General features: G+C 46.7%; 1 protein-coding gene across 1 annotated transcript in view; it reads left to right on the forward strand.

The window, feature by feature from the left end:
- The window catches only part of TBC1D8B (TBC1 domain family member 8B), a 36,375-nt gene that overhangs the window by 4,820 nt on the left and 11,533 nt on the right, over positions 1-20,022 (forward strand). Inside the window, 13 exon segments of the mRNA XM_087972205.1 lie at positions 4,761-4,871; positions 6,368-6,486; positions 7,279-7,504; positions 8,663-8,903; positions 10,033-10,240; positions 11,143-11,310; positions 13,158-13,307; positions 14,092-14,242; positions 14,804-14,880; positions 14,883-15,020; positions 16,202-16,319; positions 16,890-17,175; positions 18,700-18,829. Coding sequence (XP_087828331.1) covers positions 4,761-4,871; positions 6,368-6,486; positions 7,279-7,504; positions 8,663-8,903; positions 10,033-10,240; positions 11,143-11,310; positions 13,158-13,307; positions 14,092-14,242; positions 14,804-14,880; positions 14,883-15,020; positions 16,202-16,319; positions 16,890-17,175; positions 18,700-18,829 — 2,123 coding nt within the window.

Consider the following 20,022-nt stretch of genomic DNA (forward strand, 5'->3'; position numbering starts at 1 on the left):
CCGTTTTACTTTTCGGTAACTTGGGTTTTCCAAGCTGAAGTATCATTTTTAATATTGCAGGAGGAGACAGTGATAAACCCCTATGACTAAATTGATATTTACAGTCGAAACGTGACGTTAGATATTTATTCTCCGAGGAATTTCATATCCTTTCCTCCCCCGGATCATAATTTATTTACCATTAGACATATAGCCGGATTTTATTTGTATAAACTCCAGGCTATGTATATATAATGCTTCCGTTTATTTCCCTACCCAACAGCCACCCTGTAAATTTAACAGATGACTGAGTTGGAAGGGACCTTGGAGGTCATCTAGGCCAGTGATCGCCAACCGGTGGGCCGTGAGAAAATTTTGGTGGGCCGCAGAGAAATCTCACGCCCAGAGCTTCCCCCCAAAGCAATTAATCCAGGCTGCGCAGAAACACAAGGCTGCGCCGCCCACATGGCCTGCAGGAACCCTCCCCGCCCACTCACTCCTTACCTGGCAAACATATCTGTTAAGTTGCTATTTTTCCTTTTTCTGACCATCATCTGTTCTGCTGTGCCGGGAGATTTAGATTAGCTAGGAAGCAGGACATGGTTGGATTTCTTGCTTTCTAGCTAGTCTTTAGATCTTCGGCTCTGCTTTTAAGCACAGCCGAACCTCCCTTAGGACTGAAGGTTCTATTATTCGGTGCAGACTCAAGGCAAGCAAATTTTATGTGACAGACTCAGGTAGCTGATGGCAGATAGATAGATCACTGAATGATTCTGTGAGCAACTCAATCTGCCTGCCTGCTTTGTCTGATCTTGGGTAAAAGTTGCTGTTTTTTTTTAAATAAAAAAATCAATATTTATATACGTGGTGTGTTGTGAGTTAATTTTGTGAGTTTGCTTGCAAGCAAATTTTATGTGACAGACTGAGGTAGCCAATGGCAGATAGATAGATCTCTGAATGAATCTGTGATCCTGTGAGCAACTCAATCTGCCTGCCTGCTTTGCCTGATTTTGGGTAACAGTTGATCTTTTTTAACAAAAAAAAGTCAATATTGATATAAATATTTATAATATTTACATACAAGCCACGCCCAGCCAGTCACATGACCACCAAGCCACACCCACCAATTAGGCCACGCCCACAGAACCAGTTAGTGGTTCCCGGGATTTAAAATTATGAGTTTGGTGGTTCCTGGGGTCCAAAAGGTTGGCAACCCCTGATCTAGTCCAAACCCCCCCCCCTCCCCGCCCAAGCAGGAGACCCTAGACCAGTGATGGCTAATCTTTTTCGTCTCCCGTGCTGAAAATTGTGCGCATGCTTGCATGCGCTCACTTGTGCGGCAGCACCCAGAAGGCAATGCGTGCGCCCTCCTCCACGCCCCCTGGGCATACATGCAAGACCCTCCCCGGTGCATGTGTGCCAGATACCCGACAATTAGCTGTTGGGCCGGTGGCTCTGCATGCCACTTTGGGGATGCGTGCCGTAGCTTCGCCATCAAGGCCCTAGACCAGGGGTGTCCAACCTTGGCAACTTTAAGACTTGTGGACTTCAACTCCCAGAATTCCTCAGCCAGCAAAGCAGGGGTCTCCAACCGTGGCCATTTTAAGACTTGTGGACTTCAACTCCCAGAATTCCTCAGCCAGCAAAGCAGGGGTCTCCAACCGTGGCCATTTTAAGACTTGTGGACTTCAACTCCCAGAATTCCTCAGCCAGCAAAGCAGGGGTCTCCAACCGTGGCCATTTTAAGACTTGTGGACTTCAACTCCCAGAATTCCTCAGCCAGCAAAGCAGGGGTCTCCAACCGTGGCCATTTTAAGACTTGTGGACTTCAACTCCCAGAATTCCTTTGCTTTGCTGGCTGAGGAATTCTGGGAGTTGAAGTCCACAAGTCTTAAAGTTGCCAAGGTTGGACAGCCCTGCCCTAGACCCTGAATCAAACCTGACATACTTATAGAAGGTGACAGCAATTCAACCCGCCTTATAGCGAATTAAATAGAGACAGTCCCTGACTTTGGCATTTCTGTTCCTAAACAAGACAGTGGTTAAGTTGCCTCGTTTTACGAACTGGCTGGCCTCAGTCGTTAAGTGAATCGCTGCAGGAGCCCAGATGTTAAGTGAATCTGGCTTTGCCCCTTGACTTGGCTTGTCAGAAGGTCACAAAAGGGGATCGGGTGTCGCTGCAACCGTCGGAAATGCGAGTCAGCTGCACAGCGTCTTGAGTTTCGATCACGTGATCGTGGGAATGGTGCAGCGGTCATAAGTGTGAAAAACAATTGTAGGTCACTTTTCCCCCATACTTGTGGTCCCCCGGCAGCCTGCAGAGACGGCAGCAGAGTCAGACAATAGGGAGGAACATGGGCCAGTCCGTGAGTCTGGGGAGGACTCAGACGAGGGTCCTGCGTCTGACACAGAGATGGGCCCAGGGCCATCTAGGGCCATGTGCTGACTCTGGAGCCTCCGGGATCTGACAGCAGCGAGGCAGAGGAACAAGGGGAGCCTGTTCCCAGTGTGCGCATGCACAGAGCTGCCCGAAGGCAAGAACAGTTAAGACAAAAGGGGCAACTCAGGAGTAAGGCTTGGAGGTGATTGGCCCTCCCATAAGACATGAAGAAGCAGCAAAGGGACAGGAGCCTTTGCAGGAAGCAACTTTGTTCACTCTGTTTGGATTAAACCTTGAAGCTCTGTGTGGACTTTGTACTTTGGTTGTTTTTTTCCAGTTAATTTAGCACTTTAGTTGTTGGCAGCAATTCAAAGGAGAGAAAGGTGGGTGCTTATCTCGAGGGACTGTTTGGGACTCATTAGGGGCTGGGAATGCACATAATTCCCAGCGTTGAAATAAAAAGAGTTGTTTGGACTAAGTGCATGCTTAATTACGGTCTCAGGAAGTATTGTAATTTCAATACTACTGTATTATATGGTCACTAAGCGAGTTGTTAAATTGAGGACCACCTGTATAGTTTAATTTGGTTTTGCCACAGATCTATTCTCCCTGCTAATTTTAGGCACGTGCCAGAGAAACGATATTCATTTCTTTATTAGGTTTTTAGCGTGATGTGCATCGGTTCTTTGAACTAAGCCAGTGTCTGCCAGGCTCCAAATTTTCCGAAGACTTTTCTTTTAAATTGCTCTTTGCTTTTCTTAACTGCTGATTCTCTCCCTCCTCCTGGGTGTGTTATTTGCAAAGCCTTTTTACAAGACCGGTTCTGTCATCTTCCATTTGACTTTGCAAACGCCCAATGAACCGTTAAGCTTAAGTCAACAAATCGATTTGTAATGCAGAAATAAATGAGGGAAGGGATGGGACGTGGATGTTAATAGTTAGAAACTCACCAAATCTTATCTGTTTCTTATCTTTTTTTAAAAAAAAACTTATTTTTTTTTTTCTTAGCAATCCCTTTCTGACCAGCCAAATCCCATGGGGAAAGCCACATTCTCTTAACAAGCCTTGACAAACAAGGTGGCAAGAAAAGTCGTAAAACAAGGCGAAACACACTGAACAGATAACAGATCATCAGAGTTGGAAGGGACCTTGTAGGTCATCTAGTCCAACCCCCCGCCCAAGCGGGAGACCCTACATCATTTTTGACAGATGGCAGTCCAGTCTCTTCTTGAAAGCCTCCATGATGAAGCTCCCACAACTTCCGAAGGCAACTTCTATTCCATGGGTTGATTGTTCTCACTGTCAGAAAGTTTCTCCTTATCTCCAGGTTGAATCTCCTCTTGTTCAGCTTCCATCCATTGTTCCTTATCTGGCCTTTGGATGCTTTAGAAAATAGCTTGACCCTCTCCTCCTCTCTGGGGCAGCCCCTCAAGTATTGGAAGCCTGCTATCCTGTCTCCCCTGGTCCTTCTCTTCCCTGGACTAGCCAGGCCCAGTTCCTGCAACTGTTCTTCGTATGTTTGAGCCTCCAGTCCACTCATCATCCTGGTTGCTCTTCTCTGCACTCTTTCTAGAGTCTCAGGATCTTTTTTATAGTGTGGTGACCAAAACTGGATGCAGTTCTCTAGGTGTGGTCTTACTAAGGCTTTATAGAGTGTATTACCACCTCCCTTGATCTTGATTGTATCCCTCTGTTGATGCAACTTAGGATTGCATTGGCTTTTTTGGTGGCTGCTGCACACAGCTGGCTCCTGTTTAGCTGGTGGTCCACTAAGACTCCAAGATCCCTCTCACAGTTCCTGCTAGTAAGCAATAAACTTCACCAATGTCTCGCTTAACCATGGACGTTTTGCGGCCTCCGTTGTCGTAAGTTTGAGGGACCAGCTGTAAGTTTCAAGATGGGACAAGATTGCAAGGGGAACAAAAATCCAAATTTTTCCAGCTTCCCCCTCCTTTTCAGTGGGGGGGGGGGGGGGGTCCCCTGTGTTCGTCTCCAGCACTTCAGTCACCTAGTTACTATCTTTGAAAAACTATTTATGGAATGCACTTTCGGTTTCCAAGCTGCCGCACTGCTCTTTCAAAACCCCTTCCTCCCTCCCACTTTCTGTTGGCAACTCTAAAAAGACCATGGAAATATTTTATGAGTTGACAGGCTATTTGTGAAGCCAGGCAGGCTGGGAATGAACGCAATTCACAGCCATGGGAATAAAAAGAAGTTTTGCCGGAACGAAGATTGCGTTTTATGCTTTCTAAGGAAGCCTAAGGAAGCCCAGAACCCCATCCCTGACTCCTTCTCCGCTTGTCCTTCTGGGTCATGGAGTCCCTCGTGTCTCTTCCCATGGGGGGGTGCGGGACACTGTCCTTGAGAAGGGGTCCCTGAACTTTGTCCTTAAATCTGGCAGGTCTCCTGGTTGGGACGTTGGACGCCGTCCTGGATTCCACATCGAAAGTGGCCCCTTTCCGTATCTTGCACCAGACTCCGGATTCCCAAATTTACTGGTCTATTGCGTGCGGTAAGTACAAGAAATTATTTCTTTTTCTTTTTTCTTTTTTTTAACAAAAATACTTTCATTAGGTGTATAATGCCAGAAAGTTACGATAAAGGGGACTCTATACTTAAATGTAACACGTATTGAGAGCAGCGGGAATTGCATTCGCGCAATATTGGAAAAAATGAGAACGCCCCATCGGATGAAAACATAATTTGGAAAATATTGGACTTGGGCAGAGATGGATAGATTGACACTGAAACTAAAAGATAAAGGAGATAGAATACTATTCAACGTGGACTAGGTTTTTATTGACGGTTAGAGATAAGAGGTAGAAATTAGGTGAAGAAAGAGCATTGTTATGTATAAGTAAAATATGAATGTTTACAATTATCAGTACGCTAGTATGATTAATATGATTATAAATAAACTAATATAAATATCGTTATAATTATTATGTGTAGTATTAGCTCGATACCTCTGCTTCGTTACAAAACTATGTGGTCGGGCTTAGTTTTTGGAGAGGAAAATAAAGGGGGAGGGGGAATCTGCCTCTGCCTACCAGCATCCAACGGCATTTGTCTGGCTAGCTTCCTGTCAGTGTGTGAGAGAGTTGAGGGCTGTTTGGAAACTGAAACAGTTATTTGCTGTGTGAGCAAGAAGGAGACAGCAAGGAGCCTGGGCGTGGCTTAGTTCAACTGTTCTGTACTAAAGCTGCTTCCTGCTCTGAAGGTAAAACTGAAACTCCTCTGCTTGTTTTGCATTTGGAACAGATTTCTTTTCAGGTGGGGAGGGGGAGTAGAACTCCTTAGCATCAGAGCGTTTTAATAATAATAATATAGGAAATATTAATGCTCTGATGGCCATTTCAAAAATCCTTTCTTAGTGAGCACCTAGAAGCCAAGAGGAACATAAGCGCCAAATGTCAAGTTTGTAGGCTTTGTGGTTCTGGAGATTTTTTGATGATGTGTGAGTGGTATTTCACACACACACACATACACACACACACACACACACACATTACTATCAGTATATCTCTCACTTTCTTCTTTGGTAAAATGAAATGCCTGGACAATACACTGTCTTCAAAGTATTCATATATAAATAAATGAAAAACTTGATTTAAAAAAAAAAGAAATTCTTATTTTTTGTTTTCTCATTTATTTACATGCAGTCCTCAACGTACAACATTTCGTTTAGTGACAACCCCCCTCCCAAAAAAGGGACTTGTGACCATTTCTCACACTTGTGATTTAACACTTGCAGTGGTTCACTTAACAGGCGTGGCAAGAAATGAGGCAAAACTGCCTTAGCAAAAGGTCTCACTTAGCAACATGAATTTGGGGCCCGATTGTGGTCGTATGTCAAGAGCTACCTGTGTTGACATCTCCATTTTATCGTTTTTTGCAAATAACTCAAAGGTGGCAAACTTATTCCGCCCTCCTTCCTGTTTCCCCACCACGACAACAGAAATGAGGGTCAAATATCTTTAATTGAAGTACAGTTTTTTCGTCACTCAGGAACCAGCCGAGAAGAGATAACAGAGCACTGGGAATGGTTGGAGCGTAATGTGATGGATACTCTCTCCGTCTTCGACTCCAATGAGGACATCGTAAGCTTTGTGCACGGGAAAATTCAAGTACGTACAAGCACATCATGGGGCACTTCAGGATGAGGTTTTAACAGATTAACAGAGCCGGAAGGGACCTTACAGGTCATCTAGTCCAACCCCCTGCCCAAGCAGGAGACCCTACACCTTTGATGGTGAACCAGGCACGCAGAGCCATTTGTGCCGGCATATATTGGGTGGGTGGGTTCGTACAATATGTGCTTAACAAACAGTGTACTAGCTGGGTCAATTCATTTACATCTCAATCTCCTAATTTCTACCTCTTTTGCCCAACCATTGATAAAACAAGTCTCAAGTTCGAAAATAATCTTATGTCTTTTTCTTTTATCTTCAGTGTTAATCTGTCTATTTCTGCACAGTCCCATATTTTCCTAATTATATCTTCTTCCATGGGTGTTTTCTCGCTTTTCCATTGTTGCACAAATACAATTCTTGCCGTCGTTAAAACTGGCCATATCAAATATATATTCTCTTTGTCATATTTTTTTTCTGTGGTATTATGCCTAACAAAAATAGTTCTGGCTTAAAATATATATGTTACCTTAATTTTTTTTTTTTTAACCACATATGCATTTTCACCCAAAACCTTTTTGCTTTTGGGCATGTCCACCACAGGTGGTAGTATGTGCCTGGTTATTTTTATCACATTTCCAACATTCCTACTTCCATGTAGCTTCATAATGGAGACCATGATGGCGATTGAATTTTGGCAAATGGACTTTAATTCCCACACCAGTTAGATTAGTTTTGGAAACTATGGGCTCATGTTTATTAGCCTCTTGTCTCCTTTTTGTTTTTCAGGGCTTAATTGCTGAGGAGAGTAAAGGGTCTTTAATAAGAGAAGAAGATCCAGAGAAGTTCCGGGAAGCCCATCTGAAGTTTGAGAAGTGTTTTGGGTTGGCCGAACAGGAGAAACTCGTGACTTACTACTCATGTAGCTATTGGAGGGGCCGGGTGCCCTGCCAAGGCTGGCTGTATCTGAGCACCAACTTCCTCAGCTTTTACTCGTTCCTGCTGGGAGCCGAGAGTAAGTAAGATCCTTCCCTGAGGCATGGTTTTATTTATTTATTTTATTCAAGCAATCTCTTCACAGGACGGTGAGCAGCAGTTAAAAATACAACCAAGCAAGAATAAAAATACATAATTGGAAGAAAATTAAACCATAGATCAGGGATGTCCAACTTTGCCATTTTAAGTCTTGGCTTAAAGTCTGTTAAAGTCTTAATGGCTGGTTGGGGAATTCTGGGAGTTGAAGTCCACAAGTCTTAAAAGTTGCCAAGAATTTCTCACCCTTCCTATAACTCTACATCAATGGTGTTTGAAGCCACTAGTATACAAGAGTCAAAGCAAACCCTGATGATGTTACCTAGTTTGGTAATGAAACGTCTGCAAGAAAACCGCAAAGCTCAGAATCCACCCAGAACCCCACAGCATCTCCTCCTGATTGCTTCAGGTAAAGTCTATATGGTCTCTGGGTAGTGAACCCTGAAAAGCGCAACCCAGATAAACAGTGGTGTGTAGGTCACAGTTAGAAATATTCATCAGTGGAATGAGTTGCTTGCAGAAGTTGTGTGTGCTCCATCACTGGAGGTGTTCAAGAAGAGGTTGGACTAACTTTTGCTGGAAGGTCCAGGGTCTCCCCAAGGTCAGAGGTGGTATATTCAGCAGGTTCTGACCAGTTCTGGAGAACTGGTAGCAGAAATTTTGAGTAGTTGGGAGAACTAGCAAATGCCACCTCTGACTGGAGATTTTATAGTATTCTTTCCCTGCCACGCCCACCAAGCCACGCCCACAGAACCAGTAGTAAAAAAAATTGAATCCCACCACTGCCCAAGGTGTTTTGTTTTTTTTCCCAAGAGGCAAGTGGACTTTCTGGTTTTTCTTTGAAAATGTTTTGCTTCTCACCCAAGAAGCTTCTTCAGCTCTGAGAGAAGCTGAAGCAGCTTCTGAGAGAACCTGAGGAAGCTTCTGGGATGAGAAGCGAAACCTCTTCAAAGAAAAACCAAAAAGTCCAGTGGCCTCTTGAAAAAAAAAAAAAAAAGCACCTTTGGGACAACCATGACCCGGATGAACTGAGGATCTCTACAGAGAGATACAAAGTCTCCTGCTTGAGCAAGGGTTGGGTTGGAAGACCTCTAAGGTCCCTCCCAACAACTCCGTTGTTCTCTTATTCTCCCTTCTGCAGTCAAACTCATAATAGCCTGGGATGAGATCTCCAAGCTTGAAAAGACGTCCACCGTGATCCTGACCGAAAGCATCCACGTTTGTGCCCACGGAGAGGACCATTACTTCTCCATGTTTTTGCACCTGGGTGAGACCTTCCTCCTCATGGAACAGCTGGCTCTCTACGCCGTCCGGAGACTCTTCGACAAGGAGGGGTTTGAAGCTGACCCGGTCCTCTGCGACCCCTTGCAAATCACTAAGAGGTCAGTTGTCAGGATTCCGGCAGTCGCCCTCATTAAATCATGAGCCTCTCGAGCCAAGCTTCAAAAACTTCAAAGGATTTATTAGGAGCGAACATGGATTTATTGGGAATGAACATGCCGGCAGTACCTGGGTGTAGCTGACTCTGAGGCACATCATTCATTGTCACCTTTGACCCTGGTTTCCCCCCACCCCCTGGGTGTATCATAATTCATATTCTCCAATGGGACACATCCATAGCTAAGAGTCATCAATCATGTTCTCCAGTTCGAATTTTGCAGTCACCTAGTTACTATCTTTGAAAAACCGAATGCACTTTCGGTTTCCAAGCTGCCGCACTGCGCTTTCAGACCCTCCCCCCTCTTTCTGTTAGCAACTCAAAAAAGACGATAGAAATATTTTATGAGTTGACAACGCGATCCCCTTTTGGGACCTTTTGACAAGCAAAGTCGATGGGGAAGCCAGTTTCGTTTAGCAACCATGTTCTTAACTCAGGTGTCAGCAACCCATGGTTCTGGAGCTGCATGTGGCTCTTTGGGCCCTCTGCTGTGGCTTCCTGGTGGGTGATCCCACCACTGGCTGGCCCCGCCCCCTTGCCCTCCCTTCCCAGTCATCCTCGCCTGGCCTGAGAAGATAAAACACAAAAACAGAAATGAGAGAGAGAGAGAGAGAGAGAGAGAGAGAAAGTGCAGTTTCCCACAGAAAACACCAGGAGCCACAAACATGGGTCGGCATAGCCGGTGGCCATTGAGTTGGCCACGCCCACCCAGGTTTTGTGGCTCCCGGTGTTTTCTTTTCTGTGGGAAACGGGTCCAAGTGGCACTTGGGGTATTTAAGGTTGCCAACTCCTGTCCTAACTTGTCAGCTGCAGTGATTCACTTAACAGCAGTGGCAAGAAAGGTCGTAAAGCGGGGCAGAACTCGCTGAACAACGGTCTCGCTTAGCAACAGAAACGTTGGGCTCAAAACGTGTACGTCGAGGGCCACCTGTGCTTAATTTTGCAAATGGGAATGCCAATTTTCCAAACTGGGGGTGAAAGAACTACGAAGGCGTTTCGGTCATCGGAAATGACGGTGACGCCGTCAAGGGGAGACGTTGTTCAGAGGCCTTCTTCTCTTTTGGGGCCCGTAGAGGACTGGAGAACCGGGCCCATAGCGAGCAGTTCAACGCCTTCTTCAGGCTGCCCAGCGAGGAGACATTGCGGGAGGTCCACGAGTGTTTCCTGTGGGTGCCCTTCAGCCACTACCACGCCCTGGGGAAGATGTGCCTCTCGGAGAACTACGTCTGTTTCGCCAGTCAAGATGGCTGCCTGTGCTGTGTCATCCTCCCCACGAGAGAGGTGAGCGGAGAAGAAGCTCCCTGCAAACCATCTGAGCCAAACTTTGGATGGCTTTTCTTGGCAAGAGATGGTGAAGGAGAAAGGAAAGGAAGGTGGAGGAGAGGGAAGGGGAGGGAGGGAGGGAGGAAAGGGGAAGAGGGAAAGAGGAAGGGAGGAAGGAAAAGGGAGAGAAGAAAGGGAGGAAGGAAAGAGGGAGGGAGGAAAAGGGAGGGAGGAAGAGGAAGGAAGGGAGGAAAAGGGAGAGAAGAAAGGAAGGAAGGAAAGAGGGAGGGAGGGAGGAAGAGGAAGGGAGGGAGGAAAAGGGAGAGAAGAAAGGAAGGAAGGAAAGAGGAAGGGAGGGAGGAAAAGGGAGAGAGGGAGGAAGAGGGAGGAAGGGAGGAAAGGGATAAAAGGAAGGAAGGAAAGAGGGAGGGAAGGAGGAAAGGGGAGGGAGGAAGAGGAAGGGAGGGAGGAAAAGGAAGAAAGGAAGGGAGGAAAGAGGGAGGGAGGGAGGAAAAGGGAGGGAGGAAAGAAGGAAGAGGGAAGCAGGGAGGAAGGAAAAGGGGAGGGAAGAGGAAAGGAAGAAAGGATGGAGGGGGAGGAACAGTGGGAGGAAAAGGGAGGGAGGAAGGAAGAGGGGGAGGCAGGGAGGTAGGAAAGGAAGGAAGTGGATGAAGGGAGGGAGGAAAAGGGGAGGGAGGGAAGAAATGGAAGGAAGGAAGGAAGGAAGGAAGGAAGGAAGGAAGGAAGGAAGGAAGGAAAGGCCAGTTTTCAAAGTTTAGACATGGCTACCTAGCCAGCAGAGCTTGAAAGGATGGGGGCATTCAAGATGCATCCATTTGTCCTCTTAAGAGTTTGTAGGTTCTCGGTCTAGTGGCCACCTGAGAGGGTGACTGTAGTCTCTTCCTTCCCAACGCCCGCAGATCACTTCAGTTGAGGTCGCTGACCGCGCCTGCAAAGCCATCACTGTCGCTACCAAAGGATCGCGGGCTTTCCGTTTCTCGGAAGTGAGGGATTTTGAAGCTCTGGTGGAAAAGCTCAGGACCAGGTGCAGTGCGGCACCAAGCCCCCAACACAGCGCGAGTGCGGAGGTAAGGGGGTTCGCAACCCTAAGTTCTATACCTGCAACAAATTTGGGTTTTTGTGTGTGTGTGTGTTGTATAGGTAACCTTCAAGAAGTGAGGGGAGCTGAATGTCAACTAAAAAATACTCCTTTGGTCTTTTTAGTTGCCAGCAGAAAGGGAGTAGGGAAAGCAGTGCATTCTTAAATGCCACAGATAATCACCTTGGCAGCCGAAGCTGTTGGCGCGCAAGATTATTACTGGAGAGCATGATTGATGACTCTTGGCTATGGATGTGTCCCATTGGAGAATATACATCCGGGGGTGGGGGGAAGACCAGGGTCAAGGGGGAAATGAATGATGTGTCAGAGTCGGCTGCAACCAGGAAATGCCAATATTGCCAACTCCTAATAAATCAATCTTTTTTTACTCTGAGAGATGCGGCTAGAGACTTGTGATTTGAATGGGGGTGCATGTTGCAGCCCTGACAGCTCCCCCTTGTTTGCAGTGCCTGGAAAAGGCGCCCAATGGAGCAGAGATCTCTTTTCTTTGCCTGGAGGCCTGTGGAACTCTCTGCCACCAGATGTGAGGGCAGCCACCCGCAAAGAGAGCTTCTCAAGAGCCCATTCGGGGGTGGGGGGTGGGATCTAAATAAGGACAGCAATACTGTGCTTACCAAAATTTGGGCTGTGTTTGCTCAGGGCAGTTAACCACGTTGGGGTTAGAGGAACCTCTGCGTCAATATTCACACAACAGATTCATCTTTGTTAGGTTACGTTTCTGATGGTTTCTTCCTTTGCTTTTCCTGGTCTCTTTCTTTGTTGGGTTCAGAGTGTTGTGTGAATCCATTAAATCAGGTCAGTTGGATAACCAAATAGCAATAGCAATAGCTCTTAAGACTTATATACCGCTTCACAGTGCTTTGCAGCCCTCTCTCAGTGGTTTACAGAGTCAGCCTCTTGTTCCCCAATAATCTGGCTCCTCGTTTTACTGACCTCGGAAGGACGGAAGGCTGAGTCAACCTGGAACGGGTCAGGATCAAACTCCTGGCAGTGGGCAGAGTTAGTGTGCAATACTGCATTCTAGCAACTGGGAAGGGAAGGAAAGGAAAGGAGAAAGGAAGGAAGGAAGGAAGGAAGGAAGGAAGGAAGGAAGGAAGGAAGGAAGGAAGGAAGGAAGGAATAGCATTTACATTTATATACTGCTTCACAATGCTTTTACAGACCTCTCTAAGCGGTTTATAGAGTCAGCCTCTTGTTCCCCAACAATCTGGGTTCTCATTTTACTCATTTTGGAAGAATGGAAGGCTGAGTCAACTTGAGCTGGTCAGGATCAAACTCCTTGCAGTGGGCAGAGTTAGTGTACAGTAATGCATTCTAACTGGGAAGGAAGGAAGGAAGGAAGGAAGGAAGGAAGGAAGGAAGGAAGGAAGGAAGGAAGGAATAGTATTTACATTTATATACTACTTCACAGTGCTTTACAACCCTCTCTCTAAGCGGTTTATAGAGTCAGCCTCTTGCCCCCAACAATCTGGCTCCTCACCCACCTTGGAAGGACGGACGGCTGAGTCAACCTTGAGCCTGGTGAGAATTGAACTGCCAAATTGCAGTCAGCCGGCAGACAGTGGAAGGACTGCCCTCTAACCACTGCACCCCCATGGCTCATATAATGACTTCTCTTAGAGGTTGACCACAGTTTTTTGAAGAAATGAGGGGAGGGGGAAGCACTGTAAAATGCAAAAAGGGAGCCCACCCTCCCTTGTGCGCCCAGGCCTGCCCTTCTGCAGGATTTTAATCCTTAGTTGTTTGGATTTACGCCCCGCATTTCTTCTCTCTAACAAAGTTCTACACCTTCGCTTCTTCCAATGCCTCTCACAGGCCAGGGTTAGCTCAGAGACCACCGCCGTCTGGGAGGACTTCGAGGGGCAGCCGATGGCCAGCCACAAAGGCAGCAGCACCACGGTTAGCACGGAAGCCCTGATGACCGTCTTTCACCCTCAGGATGCGGAGAACCTGGATTCAAAGATGGTAAGAAGGGATCCTGGTTACTCATCAACAGCAAGATCTCTTGTCCCGAATGTGCTTTTTCTTTTTCCAAGAGGCCACTGGACTTTCTGGTTTTTCTTTGAAGAGGTTTCGCTTCTCATCCGAGAAGCTTCTTCCGCTTTTCTCAGAAGCGTCGTCAGCTTCTCTCAGAGCAGAGGAAGCTTCTCAGATGAGAAGCGAAACCTCTTCAAAGAAAAACCAGAAAGTCCAGTGGCCTCTTGAAAAAAAAAGCACCTTTGGGGCAACCATGACCTGATGATGATGGAGAATCTCTCTAGACATCAAGACCTGTTGTGATATCTCACTTTCTTTGTGCTTTGCTGAGTTTTTCCTTTTGATACGGAGCGGCAAAACTCAAGATTCGGCAAAACTCACAGTAGAGTAGAGCAGAATAGAACAACAACAGAACAGAACAGAATAGAATAAATTTTTTTGTCACTTGAACATACATTAATCTGCATACATTAAAATGAAATTTTTTTCCATACACTTCTCACTTAACAAATGTCTTGCTTAGCATCGGGCTTAATTACGGTCGTAAGCCTGTGTTTAATCTTGCCAGTAACATTTTGTCTGCAGCCATCTTATTTTTTTTTAATTCCGGGATAGAGCCTCTTAATTTTGCATTCTTCTGCCTCTCTCTTTCTCTGTTTAAAATAAAAAAAAAATTCTCATTGAATTTTAACCTTAATATAACCCCGTTGATGGCATTCCCGGTGTTTTGTGATCGTTCTCAAGCGGCCTCTTGATCACCTTGTTCCATTAGTTAAAAGAAAAAATGAAAGAGCAATCCTGGAACATCCTTTTCATAGAGTGCGGACGGGGCGTGAGTATGTTTCAGACGAGGAAAACCCGGGACTTGGTTCTCCGAGGAATCCCTGAAGTCTTAAGAGGAGAACTTTGGCTTCTGTTCTCAGGTAGGGTCCATATTTGGAATAATGAGGCAGATCACTCCCTTTATATACTGCCTTCCTTGGTGGAGTGGGGCAGTGGCTTAGAGGTAGAGCTCTCGCCTCACAGTCAGGAGGCTGTGAGTTCAATTCTAGTTAGAGGCAGATATTTTCCTCTCTGAGCACAATATAACTGCTGGACAAAACTCTGTACTGGCGACAGGAAGGCATCCGGCCAGTAAACACACTGCTAGCTCCATTCAGTTACCCAAACTCCACCCCACAAGGGATTATGGAGGTCGTTAAAAGAAGATGATGATATACATAAATAGTCCCCAAGTAGACTTGAAGGAACATCTCCAGATGATCCTTCCCATCAGGTCGCATACAGTCAACATTGAGTGGGTGGGGGAGGGGAGCCCATTCTCCTTCGGGTCCAGCTCAATTCACAGCTGGCTGTGGAATTCTGGGAGTTGAAGTCCACAAGTCTTAAAGTTGCCAAGTTTGGAGACCTCCCTCTCCGTCCAATCTATGCAAAGCTGGGGCATTTGAGATGCAATGACCACAGCCACACACACCCCTGTCCAGGCGCCGTCAATGACATGGCAAGCCATTCTGGCTACTACTCGGAGCTGGTAGAAAAATCTTTTGGGACCTGCACCCTGGAGGGACGGACGAAATCGAGCGGGATCTGCGGCGCTCGCTGCCCGAGCATCCCGCCTTCCAGAGCGACACGGGCATCTCGGCCCTCCGGAGAGTCCTCACCGCCTACGCCTACCGGAACCCCAAGATCGGCTACTGCCAGGTAGGCTGCACCTCCGGTTTCCAACTCCCGTTGTCCAAGCCAGTGGTTGCCAATCAGTGGGCTGGGGACCACTGGTAGTCCACGAGAAAATGTTGGTGGTCCGCAGAGAAATGTCCTCCCCCCCAAAGCAATTAATCCAGGCTGCGCGGGAACACAAGGCTGTTCCACCCACATGACCTGCGGGAACACAAGGCTTGCGTCGTTTGCATTGCAAACAACATGAGGTAGTGAGCGGAGGGGGGAAAGGGTGGAGGGGGGAACTTGCCCCACGCATCCCACACGCCTGGCCTGGCCACCGGGCTGCTTCTTTCCGCTTCTTTCTTCTGCTGCTTTTGGTTGCACACAAGGAAAGCAGCAAAAGTCTTTCTTTCTCTCCCCCAAACTCCGCCAGAAAGGAGTCTTTGGGACCCTGCAAGGCCTCCTGCTCCAAGAGGCTGCACCAGCAAAGGCTCATTTCTGGTGGAGTTTAGGGGAGAGAAAGAAAGACTTCTGCTGCTTCTGCTGTTTTCCTTGCATGCAGCCAAAAGTCTCTCTCTCTCTCTCTCCCCTCTCTCTTTCTCTTCTCTTCTCTCTTTTTCTCCTCTCTTTCTTCTTTCTCTTTTCTCTTTCTCCTCTCTCTATTTCTCTTTTCTCTTTTTCTCCTCTCTTTCTTCTCTCTCTTTTCTCTTTCTCCTCTCTCTCTTTCTCCTCTATTTCTTCTCTCTCTCTGCTCTCTCCTTTCTCTCTTTCTCCTCTTTCACTTTCTCCTTTTTTTCTTCTCTCTCTTTCTCTTTCTGTCTCTTTTTCCTTTCTTCTCTCGCTTTTTCTCTGCTCTCTCTGCTCTCTTTCTTTTTCTCCTCTTTCTCTCTCTCTCTCTGTCTCTCCCCTCTCTCTCTCATAAACACCCACCCTTGGTTACATGATGGCATTTCAAGGGCTCAGCAACAAACTCACATTTATGGCTGTTTGCATAACCACAGTTTACATGTCTGCCCCCCAAAAAAAATAAAAATATTGCTCAGCGTAACAAATGGGGATTTGTTAAATATGCTCTTGCCCAGGTGTCTTCATAAACACTGCAGCCGCCCTGCGGTGGCCATAATCATTGATGCACGAATATCATGTCAGCGAGGGGACGCTGAAAAGGACAGAAGGCCAAACGAAGAATAATAATAATAATTAACATCCATGTTGGTTTAAAGGCCATGAATATACTGACGTCGGTGCTGCTCCTTTACGCCAAAGAAGAGGAAGCCTTTTGGCTGCTGGTGGCCGTCTGCGAGCGGATGCTGCCCGACTATTTCAACCGCCGAATCATCGGTACCGTTTCCTTTGGGTTTCACCGTGACGGTCGCTTTCATGAGGGGTGGTAGCAGAGACAGAATAGAACAGAGCAGGAAGGGATCTCAGTCGCCGAAGAAACGGTCGTTGAGTGAGGACCACCTGTGGAGTGTTATTTTGCCTACCACATATATTTCTGTATACAACTGTTGTATATAAACCACGGTTAAATTGTCTCTGTGCCTTGTGTTTTGGTCCTGGGTTGTCTGAATAGTAGACACGCTGCAAACTCTCTGACAGATTTGTTCCTTCAGTGGCTAGATAAAAGCGGTAGAAAATAGAGGAAAAAAGATTACTGAGATGTACAAGTAAATGATGAAAGATTATTATTATTATTATAAACAAAGGTTACTATTACAATGATTAATACTGTTAGAATTATGATTACTATGATAGCATTTTACTATGTTGTGTAAGCAAATTGACTCGGACAATACACTGTATATTAAGCACTTAATGTATATTCAAATAAAAATAAAACAAAATTTATATCTATGTATAAGTTCGCCTTTGCTCCTACTACTAGGTTAAGCCATCCGTCTCTTTCAGGCGCCTTGGTCGACCAGGCCGTGTTTGAGGACCTGATCCGCGAATATTTACCTCAGCTGACGGAGCACACGACCGACATGACTTTCTTCTCCTCCGTCTCCCTCTCCTGGTTCCTCACCCTCTTTGTCAGCGTGCTGCCCATCGAGAGCGCCGTCAACGCGGTCGATTGCTTTTTCTACGATGGGATCAAGGCCATCTTGCAGCTGGGCCTGGCCGTGCTGGACTACAACCTGGAGAAGTTGCTGGCTTGTAAGGATGACGCGGAGGCAGTCACCGTGCTCAGCAGGTGCTGGCGAGGGCTGGTTGTGGGTTGGTTGTGGTTGTGTTTTGGGTTGAGGGGCTGAGGGGTTGGGCTACCTGTTGTGCAGTGGCATGGGTGTGTTTGTTTGTCTGTTTTCCACTTTTATTATTTTTAGAAGGCAGTGAGACTATCTTAACACAGGGGTCTCCAACCTTGGCAACTTTAAGACTTGTGGACTTCAACTCCCAGAATTCCTCAGCCAGCAAAGCTGGCTGAGGAACTCTGGGAGTTGAAGTCCACAAGTCTTAAAGTTGCCAAGGTTGGAGACCCCTGATCTAACACATCTTCCTGCTCCTCTTTTCCTCACAACCACAACCCTGTGAGGTGGGAAAGAGAGGCCCAAAGCCACCTTGCCGGCTTTCATGCAGAAAGCGGGACTAGAAGTCACAGTCGCCTGGTGATTGGCCCAAAGTCACCCAGCCAGGTTTATGCCTGAGGAGGGACTAGAACTCCCAGTCTCCTGGTGATTGATCCAAAGTCATCCAACTGGCTTTCGTGTCTGAGGCGGGACTAGAACTCTTGTCTCCTGCTGATTGGTTCAAAGTAACTTAGTGGGTTTAGATGGCTAAAGCGGGACTAGAACTCCCAGTCTCCTGGTGATTGGCTCCAACTCATCCAGCTGGCTTTGATTCATGAGGCGGGACTAGAATTCCCAGACTCCTGATGATTGGCTCACAAGTCACCCAGCTGGCTTTCGTTCATGAGGCAGGACTAGAATTCCCAGGCTCCTGGTGATTGGCTCAAAGTCATTCAGTGGGTTTTCATGCCTGAGGCAGGACTAGAACTCTTGTCTCCTGGTGATTGGTTCAAAATCACTCAGTGGGTTTTCATGCCTAAGGTGGGACTAGAACTCCCAGTCTCTTGGTGATTGGTTCAAAGTCATCCAACTGGCTTTCATGCCTAAGGTGGGACTAGAACTCCCAGTCTCTTGGTGATTGGCTCAAAGTCACCCAGCTGGCTTTCATTCATGAGGCAGGACTAGAACTCTCAGTCTCCTGGTGATTGGTTCAAAGTCATCCAACTGGTTTTCATGCATGAGGCAGGACTAGAACTCCCAGCCTCCTGGTGATTGGCTCAAAGTCACCCAGCTGGCTTTCATTCATGAGGCAGGACTAGAACTCCCAGTCTCCTGGTGATTGGCTCAAAGTCATCCAACTGGCTTTCATTCATGAGGCAGGACTAGAACTCCCAGTCTCCTGGTGATTGGTTCATTCAACTGGCTTTCATTCATGAGGCAGGACTAGAACTCCCCATCTGGTGATTGGCTCAAAGTCACCCAGCTGGCTTTCATGCTTAAGGTAGAACTAGGACTTCCAGTCTCCTGGTGATCGGCCCAAAGTCATCCAACTAGCTTTCACGTCCAAGATAGAACTACAATTCACCCTCTCCCATTTTCTTAGCCTAGTGCCCTAACCCCTTGTCCAAACTGGCTCGTAAATATGTATGTGCCCAGAGGGAGTTAATGTGTGCAAGGGAACGCATTCACACCACCCTTTTCCTCGAATCAAGGTTTTTTGAGAGCGTGACCAACAAGGACAGTCCGTTGCCTCCAGCGGTTCAACAGGCCTCTGGGGTGAACGAAAACAGAAGCCCCCACCCCAAAGTGGACATCACAGACCTAATTCGAGAGTCCAACGAGGTTTGTTTAACCCTTTCATCTCCCGCCTTTGCCTTAGAAGAAGAGAATCGATGCTTGGCTGTAATCACAGCCTTGAGCATCCTCTTGAAGGCCTTCGTTCAAAAAAAAGGGGGGGAAAGGGAATACGAAGGAATATATTTCCCTGAGTTCATCAGGATGGTCATTGTGACCATCTGCATTTTGCTTCAAAGGGTTGTGGAAGTCAGGAGCTGCAGCCTTGAAGCCACTGGGTCAGTCTCAGATGTTTAGTTTAGTTTATTGTCATTGCACCTCGTACAAATAAAACACCGTCTTCAGTGCACATCATGACCATGAAAATAAACGCAAACACACATCCTTCACATTCTATACAATTAAATTGAAAACCCCTGATATTGCATTCATATTGCACTGTGCAGTAGAATTCAATAGAGTTACTGCCCTGGGATATAAGCTGTTTTTCAGCCTATTTGTTCTTGTTTTTATTACTGCCCTGTACCATCTGCTAGATCAGGGGTGTCCAACCTTGGCAACTTTAAGACTTGTGGACTTCAACTCCCAGAATTCCTCAGCCAGCAAAGCTGAGGAATTCTGGGAGTTGAAGTCCACAAGTCTTAAAGTTGCCAAGGTTGGACACCCCTGTGCTAGATGGTAATAGTTCAAAAAAAATGTCCAGGATGAGATGGGTCTTTGAGAATGTTTTGAACTTTCTTAAGGCAGCAGGAGCTTTAAAGCTCTTCCAAAGAGGGGAGAGGGCAACCCATGATCCTCTGGGCAATGACCTTAACCCTCTGGAGTGCTTTCCTATCTGCCCCTGTGCAATTGGCAAACCATACAGAGGTGCAGTAAGTTAAAATGCTCTCTGTGGTGCAGCGGTAGAAGGTCACCAGCAGTTTCTCATTCAGTTGTTGTTTTCTGAGAAGCCTCAGGTCGTATAATCTCTGCTGGGCCCTTTTGACCAGGGCTGCAATGTGAGCACCCCAAGTCAGGTCCTCTTTTAGGGTAACCCCCAGAAACTTAAAACTGGCCACTTGCTCCACTCAGTCTCCATTGATAAACAAGGGCTGGATATCTGATCTCTTCCTTCTGTAATCCACTATAAGCTCCTTGGTCTTATTGGTGTTGAGGACCAAGTTATTGTCTCCACACCAAGAAAGCAACCGGTCCACTTCATCTCGGTAGGCAGACTCATTCCCCCTGGTGATGAGTCCCAC

This window comes from Notechis scutatus, chromosome 10 (genome assembly GCF_049901735.1).
Source record: "Notechis scutatus isolate UNSWTSFEM ecotype Mainland chromosome 10, rNotScu1.2, whole genome shotgun sequence".
Taxonomy (NCBI): domain Eukaryota; kingdom Metazoa; phylum Chordata; class Lepidosauria; order Squamata; family Elapidae; genus Notechis; species Notechis scutatus.